The 8,538-nt window shown below is 38.9% G+C and overlaps 1 protein-coding gene and 2 pseudogenes across 1 annotated transcript; all 3 read left to right on the forward strand.

Annotated features, from left to right (window-relative positions):
* The first annotated feature begins 1,002 nt into the window (after positions 1–1,002).
* LOC107806109 (mitochondrial import inner membrane translocase subunit TIM22-4) lies at positions 1,003–8,223 on the forward strand. Its single transcript, XM_016630220.2, has 5 exons — positions 1,003–1,143; positions 4,533–4,699; positions 5,424–5,614; positions 5,793–5,865; positions 7,850–8,223. The coding sequence occupies exons 2-5, from the start codon at positions 4,540–4,542 to the stop codon at positions 7,933–7,935; spliced, it is 510 nt and encodes a 169-aa protein (XP_016485706.1). The 5' UTR covers positions 1,003–1,143; positions 4,533–4,539; the 3' UTR covers positions 7,936–8,223.
* LOC142172641 (pentatricopeptide repeat-containing protein At2g27610-like) lies at positions 1,194–2,683 on the forward strand (annotated as a pseudogene).
* LOC142172642 (pentatricopeptide repeat-containing protein At2g27610-like) lies at positions 2,574–4,071 on the forward strand (annotated as a pseudogene).
* Positions 8,224–8,538: the final 315 nt, after the last annotated feature.

Raw genomic sequence — 8,538 nt, forward strand, 5'->3', positions numbered from 1 at the left:
GTTGGTTGAGGGCCTCCACGAATGCTATTTTTGGGATCAGTTGGAAAGTGGGCATCCATAGCAATTTGTGAATTGGCGTCGATTGGATCGACGACTGGGACACCATTGGGATCAGCAGGGGGCACTTTATTGCTAGGCACCAGATTGTTGTTTTTGCCATGATGGCCAGACTCAGCCTCAACGTTCAAGTGAGCAAACTGAGAGTTTGACATTTTTAAGCTGACCTGAAATTGAAACCTTAAAGAACAAGCGTAAAATAGAAGAAACTTCCACTTTATATAGTAGGAGAGTTTCACCCCAAAAAACAAATAATAAAGAACAAAGAATAAAAATAAAGTAAAGACTTTTCAATAGCTAGAAAGCAGAAAAATAATTTTGTATTGCCTTGGTATGCATGATACAATCTGTCTTATCAAAGAAGAAACTTCTACTTTATATAGTAGGAGAGTTTCACCCCTAGTACAATTCTAAAAAAGGTAAAAATCTTTTTTCTCGTCAATTACTGATCCGCTGCCGACGTCGGGCGAAATTTGCGCCGTTATATCCGGTGGGGTGTAGATACCACGACCCTCTGTTAGTCGTGTGCAATGTTGTCGTGCTTTCCGAGGTCTCGAAGCTCGTTTCAGTTCGGGAAAGTGTTGTCTTATCAGGCCCGGTGACGAGCTCTCCGTTCGGACCTCGTTTTTCAGCTTCAATTTCGATCCCATATAATTATGTCCTTGCCTCGTTTGACCCACCGGAAAGTCGAGATACTCATAAGCCCGAGTTTTACCTGTATACATAAAACAAAAAGAAAAAGAAGTAGCAACATGAGATTTAGCGTGAAGTTTGTCAAAACTGACTAAATTTTAAATAGTTTCTGAGACGAAAAAAAAAAAAGGCATGCTACAAGTGGCTACTTGGTGTCAACCTTCATCAGCTCCAAAGTCCAAAACCTTAATGCATTTGAAGCTACCCGTTTAAACGCGCCAGAGAACAAAACCTACACAACCGCCGGTTGCCGCCCATACCAGCCACCTCTTTCGTTCACATTCGCCCATTTTCTGTTATATGTGAAACCTGTTCATAAATTTGACCAGCAGATGCGGAGGTAAAATTTGAAAAGTGAAACACTGGCGGCAACTTTACTAAACTCACCAAAAGGTAAGTTATTTTCGTTGCCTTTAAATTTATTCATCAATTTCTAATGTTATATGATCTATATTTCTTTTGTATTTTTCGACGGAACAAAAAAAGTTAATGTTGATGATAACGAAAATGGGGTTCTGGTAAGTGTTTATTTGTTGCAAATTAAGTGTTGAGCTAATAGCTAGCAAAGGGAGTGGGTAGTTGAAACCACAGGAGCCTATGTGTTAGCTGGAAAAGAAACTCAAACTGAATCATCTCAATTTTCCTGTTATCTCCACACACCACCTCAACAACAACAACAACAACAACAACCCATTAAAATGCCATTGTGGGGTATGGGGAGGGTAGTGTGTATGCAAACCTTACCTCTACCCCGAAGGAGTAGATAGACTGTTTCTGAAAGACCCTCGGCTCAAGAAAACAAAAAGACAAAAGGAGACAATATTAGTAGTACCACAGAAATCATAGAAAAAATATGGACAACATGAAATCCAGAAGAAAGATGCAAAGCTAAATCGATAGCTAGTAAATAGGACCTGCACTGAAAAGCGAAATAGTAAATATCTCCACACACCACCTGTTTGATGGAATTCCCAACGGGTTTCTCTGAACAAGATAACTTTTTGAGTCAAGGAAGTGGTTTGAATTTTTTTTGTGGTTATTCATTGTACTGGAATTCTCATTGAGGGGGCTATCCTTTCTTGTATATTGAGGTTTGTGCACTCCTGTCTGATCTAGTTTTTGTAAACAAGTGCTTACCCTTTGTACAATATCTGGTTATTTTGGTAATGTTAGTGTTGGGACTTCACTTCTAGACATGTACATGAAAATAGTCAATGGCAGAGATGGGCAGAGAGTGTTTGATGAGACGGAGCACGAGAAAGTTGCGACTTTGGACTTTGTTGCTTTCAGATTATTCGGGCAATGAGCTGGTTGATTGAGCTTTACATGTTTTCCATATGATGTTAGTTGGAAGAGTTAAGCCTAACACGTTTACTTTCGCTACAGTTCTTGGAGTCTGGCTGATAAACGTGCATTTGAATTATGGAATTCAAGTGCATACTGTGGTCATCAGATGTGCTTTTGAGGTGTATAACATCCCTGGGAATTTATTGATCAGATTGTATTTGAAGTCCGGGATGGTCAAAGAGGCCACAATTGTATTGGAAGTATGGCAATAGGAACGAAAATGGCCTGGTAATAGCTGGTCTTGTGTCTAATGGACTTTATGCTGAAGTACTTAAGTTGTTCCACATGATGAGACTTGCAGCTTTAAGGTCACGTTACAAAGATTGGGTAATATTTAGACCATAATATTAGAATGTCACTCATGGTTCCTTATACTAAGAGGGGGGAAATTGATGATGCCTTTATGTTGTTCTTTACTATGTATAGATTTTTTATGGGTCTCTACTATGCAAAGATTTAGGAATGTTGTTTTTTAGATGGACAAAGTTACTCGAGACAAAAAGTACTAGGTAATTTCTTTCTATCTGCCTAAACTTTGATGGACAAAGTTACTAGATACCTGTGGTAGTAGAAGGTAGCAAGTGTAGTCGAGGTGCACAAAAGCTTACTCGGACACCACAATTATCAAAATATGCAGAATAAATTCTGGGCTTAAGCGAGCAACAATGTATTTTGCCAAATAAAAAAGGGATGGGCTTAAGCGAGCAACAATGATCAAATGGTTTCACTTATTCAACTATTTTTGCAGCTCATCCCTCTATTCGTTGTTCCAAGTACATGAAGTAAGTCATAAAAACCAAGTAACAGGGCTCACCTACAGTAGGAAATGTTCTATTAGATGCGTATATGAAAACAAGAAGCACCGGTGAGGCTGAAAAGGTTTTGTTGAGATTGATGAGGACATTATTTCATGGTCTGCCATGTTATCCTGGTTATGTGCAAAGAGGACACCCTCAAGGTGCTGTAAGAATTTTCTGAAAATTAGCCAAAAGTGGGTTCAGGCCAAATCAGTTTACCTTCCATGGCATCAGTGGAGCAAGGAAATCAATATCATGCAAACTCAATAAATCAGGTTGAGTAATGCCTTATGCTGGAGTAGTACCCTGGTGACTATCTACGCTAAAATAGGGAACATAGAAAGTGCAAATGAAGTTCTCATGAGACAACAAGAAAGAGACTTAGTGTCATGGAACTCAATGCTACCAGGATATGCGCAATGTAGTTATGGCAGAAAATCACTAATGATATTTGAGGAAATGCAGAAAGAAATGGACAATACAACATTCATCGGAGTTATTTTGCCTTTATCCATGCAGAACCACAATGAAGGTCAATATATTTTGACATGGTGGTTAATGACCTTTATATTTCACCAACAATGGAGATCTACTCTTTCATGGTAGACTTGTATAGGCGAGCTGGTTTGCTGGATTTAGCGGCGGCTCTCATCAATGGAATGCCGTTTCCTGCTGGTGCAATTATATGGCATATTCTCCTGGCAGCAAGCAGAGTTCATAGCAATGTAGAGCTCGGGAAACTTGCAGCAGAGAATCTCATTTCCCTTCAGCCTCATGACTCAACAACATACGTCCTAGTAACTGGAAATTGGAAAGAGAGAGCAAAAGTACGAAGACTAATGGATGTGGAACAGTTAAAAAAGAAATTGGATGTAGCTGGATTAAGATTTAAGAACTAGACAGAATCATTCATCGAGCCTGATGTTTCACATATATGCATGAAACGTGAAGAATTAAGTGTTCGATTGAAGGACACAGGATATCAACTGGAAAATTAAGTTCTTCATGATGTGGAAGAACTCTGGATATAAGCCACTTCCACCATTTGTATTGTTTGTTCTCCTTGTTAGGCATACTTTGACCTTACGTGATATGTTTGTAGTTTGAACTTAGGAAACCTGGAACTTTCAACTGTATTGCAACTTGTAAGGTTGAAAGATTCATCGTTTTTATTTTGCATCCGAGGGTTTTGCCTAGCGGTCAATTAAGTGGGTGAGAACTATGAGGTCTCATGTTCAAATCCCAGCGGAGGCAAAAAACGCATGGTGATTTCTTCCCATCTATTCAAGCCTTGGTGGACAGAGTTAACTGGTACTTGTTGTTGATGGGAGGTAGGGGAAATTAGCTGAGGTGCGCGCAAGCTGGTCCGGACACTACGGTTATCAAGAAAAAAGATTCATCATTTTTTTGATAAGTTATGACTTATGAGTTAAAAAAAGATTCGTAACTTTTTCTTTTTGAACTGGTACAGTAGTGAAAGATTCATAACTTTCTTTTGTTCAGCTGATGATGCTATTTATCTAAATATCATGAATGTTGCAACTTCAGTGAGCTCTAATCTTAGCTCTTGGGAGGAGAAATTTTTGATGAGGGGCTCATTTTTTTTTCCCATTAAAATAATTACGTATCTTTTTTCAGAGCTGATATGAGTGATCCAGCAAGTGAATCAAATGACACGCATTCAAGCTCTCAAGAATCTCAAAAGCCCCAGATTGAGCCTATTCGGATGCCTACCGTGGAGGAAATAAGGGGCCAAGACATTTGGAACAACTGTGCTGTTCGCAGTGTTGTTAGCGGAGTCATGGGTATGTTTTTATACAAGGCATGGTGGATTTGTCTCCTAGTTGAATTATTTTTTGTCTCTTATTGTTGAGTGTTTTTTCTTAATGGATGGAATGTCCAGAATGTCATTCTGGCAATACCTTAATATAATGGATCACAATAGTTCTCCTCGAAAACGATGGATGACTATAATTCTATGTTTGATGTCATAACTATGTTACAAGACTCAAGAGGTAATCCAAGAGACATTTTAAACTTCATCCTGTTGCTATGGTTGTCTAGCTCATAGTCTCTTCTACTCCTTTAGTTGGAAGAGAGAATGAGAGAGCCTGATTCCAGCTAGCTTACAGCTTCTGTCAACTGATATTGTTTTCGAATAGAGTGTGTTTTTAGATCTTCTATTTGTATCCAATTAGATACTCCCTCCGTTTCAATTTATGTGAACTTATTTCCTTTTTGGTCCGTGCCAAAAAGAATGACCCCTTTCCTTATTTGGAAACAATTTACCTTTATGTAATGATTTATAGCCACACAAAATATATGTGCCTTATTTTACACCACAAGTTCAAAAGTCTTCTCTATTTTCTTAAACTCCGTGCCCAGTCAAATGGGTTCACATAAATTGAAACGGAGGGAGTAATATTTTTCTGGTAATTTTCTTAAAATAATATCTTTGTGGATGTTTATGGGCTTTGCTGTGGATTACTTCTTCGGTTCATTTATTGACACATTGTTTTTGTTTTGTAGGAGGGGGGCTCGGTTTGTTCATGGGTCTGTTTCTGGGGGCACTAGATAACCCAATAATGCAAGAGGAAATGACAACGAGGCAACAACTTGTATACCAAGCAAAGCAGATGGGTAGGAGGAGTTGGAGTTCCTGCAAGACTTTTGCTGTTATGGGTTTGGTTTTCTCTGCTGCTGAATGTGTCGTTGAGAAGGTACTTTTGATCCTTAGAGAGGATAACCATATGATGTTCTCCAGCTCTCATTTTACAAAATCCTTTTACTTTTTCAAACCAAGGAAGAGAATTGGAAGTCAGTTTCACAAATAGAGTTGGATACTTTTCAAATATTCTAAAACTCAAATTTGACTTTTCTCTTGTATTATGTTCATAGGCACGGGCAAAGCATGACATGACAAATACAGCAGTTGCAGGGTGTGTAACAGGAGGCACATTATCAGCTAGAGGTAAGATTTGTTACTTTGACCTTGCAAAACATATACAGAAAGGATCTTCAGTAAATATATTTTTATATCTTGCATCTATACTCGATTCATATATGTTTGGTCTAGATAAAGTGATATGGATAGTGAGATTCATTTAGAGACAACCAGGGGAGTAGTATCATAGCAAAAAGAAAGTAAAAGAAGGGATTTCTGGGGCATTGTCATCAGAATGTAACTCATACCATGCAAAAAAGGAAGGCGAAATCAAATGTTTAACGGAATCTTTTCCACAAAGAGGTTTCAGCTACTTAAAGTTAGAGAGCGTCCAAAAATTCAAGATTTTTAAATGATTGGACTGCATTACTTTATCATAAGTTGCATTTAGAAGGCAGATGTGCAAGGTGAGGTGTTCTACTGATCACGTGGCAGGCGTAAGACCCACGAATTTTTAACTCAAAATATTTGTAAAATAAGAATATTATGCGAGGGCTCCACACAAAGTGGCATGTTTTACTTGGATAATTTCATATGCGGCATGGCTTACGATGGACAACTTACAGAAAAGGGGACTCCAGAGCTGCAGCATATGTTTTTTGTGCGAAAAAGAAAATGAAGGATATAGTCGTATGTTCCTACATTGTCCTATGGTGATTCAACTATGGCACGTGTTTTTGGATATCTTTGGATTTAAGTTGGTCTATGCCTAAAACACTGAAGGAACTGCTTATCTGCTGGAACATCAAGGGCATTGATAAAAAACTAAGGAAAACATGGCTAACCATACCAGCTCGCATATGGCGGACTGTTTGGAAAGAAAGGACTTAAAGATGTTTTGAGAATAGGAAAGAGCTCATTAGCAAGATCAAGTTAACTGTATTTTCCTTTCATTTTGGTGCATATAGGTTCAAGTACCTTGGGTCGGTTATCCAGGGGAACGGGGAGAAAGGCGAGGATGTCACACGCCGTATTGGGGTGGGGTGGATAAAATGGAGATTAGCTTCTGGAGTACTGTGTGACAAGAAAGTGCCTCTGTTACTCAAAGGTAAGTTTTATAAAGAGGTGGTTAGACCGGCCATGTTGTATGGGGAGTATTGGCCACTTAAGCACTCACATATCCACAAAATCAAAGTAGCAGAAATGAGGATGTTGAGGTGGATGTGCGAGCACACTAGGATGAATAAGATTAGAAATGAAGATATTCGGGAGAAGGTGGGCGTGGCTCCTATGGATGACAAGATGTGGGAAGCGAGCCACAGATGGTTCGGACACGTACGGAGGAGAAGCCCGGATGCCCCAGTTAGGAGGTGTGAGCGGATGGTCTTGGCGGGTACGAGAAGACTGAAGAGGTAGAGGGCGGCTTAAGATGTATTGGGGAGACTGGAGAGGTGATGTGATAGGACATGACGTGGCTTAAGATTTCCGAGGACATGACCCTTGATAGGAAGGTGTGGAGGTCAAGCATTAGGGTAGTAGTTTAGGAAGTAGTTGAGCACTTTTTTTCTACTTTGTACAGGTGTGAGGCTAGTTTGATAGGGTTTTGTCTTAGACTGATAGTGGTTAATGTGGTGTTCGCACTATTCTCCCGTTTTTCATTGTGTCAGGCCTTACCTTTTGGTTGTTGTTAGTGCTTTTCATCTGGTTCTTACGTTGCTGTCATTATTTCAATTATTTTCTATTGATAGTACTAATATATTGTCTCTCTTTTCTCTACTGGAAACAACCTCTCTGCTAGTTCAGGGAATAGGCTGCAGTATACTGAGCCAGATGGGGGAAATATTGTTGGCAATTTTGTCCGATTCCTTATGGAATCATCTCTCTCTCTGTGTATGTGTGTTGTGGTTTTTCACTTTTGATGATAGTACTGTAGAATTAAGTATGTTTTGGGCTGCTTATATTACGGCTTATATGTGGCTGATGAAGCAAGTAATTGGACTGTTTGCAATTTGACTTATAATTTCTATCAAGCATCTCTTTTTATTTGAACTACAATCCCATTTTGTTTCAGGTGGACCGAAAGCTGCGTGTGCAGGTTGTGCTGGTTTTGCTACATTTTCAGTTTTGATAGAGAAGTTCTTGGATAGATATCACTAATCCAAGTAAGTAGACAATATGGATCATTTCTCAGCCTGTGACAATAGAAGTTACACCAACCTACATATATTTATAATCACATTATTTTTGCCCCCAAAATCACAAGCTTAATTATGCCCCTTACATGAGGGATGAGCAATGTTGTAAACATGCCACTAACTTTATACGTCATATTTACCCTCTGTGCACTCCTTGAATTCTTGCTGGTCCCAGAACTGGGAAAATGTAGCATTTATTTAGACACATTTTGAGACATTTTTGTTTAATAAGGTAGTTAGGTTTATGTCCCGTTTGTACTGTATGTATACTTTCTTTTACTCTCCACTGAAAAATGCTAGCTTCTTAGCTAGTCAATTTAGCCATTAGAAGATGGGAAAACAATATAATGGTTGGGATTATTAGGTATGGCTAATGTTTGGAATTTCTATTGGTCGTTAGTTCAGTTTTGACGAGCGCCAAAGGTAAGACAGACTTATTTCTTATACTCTGAGCAAGCACAAGGAGCTAGTGTGCCAACTGGTTGTATTCCTATGTATGTTCAACTCTGCAGTCCCTGTAGTTCCTATAAGTTAAAAGCTTTTAAACGAGAATACTAGATTGATA

Source organism: Nicotiana tabacum, chromosome 18 (assembly GCF_000715075.1).
Source record: "Nicotiana tabacum cultivar K326 chromosome 18, ASM71507v2, whole genome shotgun sequence".
Lineage (NCBI taxonomy): Eukaryota > Viridiplantae > Streptophyta > Magnoliopsida > Solanales > Solanaceae > Nicotiana > Nicotiana tabacum.

Coding starts and splice junctions, on each gene's coding strand:
- LOC107806109 (XM_016630220.2), top strand. CDS start 4,540: ATGAGTGATCCAGCAAGTGAATCAAATGACACGCATTCAAGCTCTCAA. Junction 4,700..5,423: donor TGTTGTTAGCGGAGTCATGG/GTATGTTTTTAT, acceptor TTTGTTTTGTAG/GAGGGGGGCTCGGTTTGTTC. Junction 5,866..7,849: donor AGGCACATTATCAGCTAGAG/GTAAGATTTGTT, acceptor ATTTTGTTTCAG/GTGGACCGAAAGCTGCGTGT.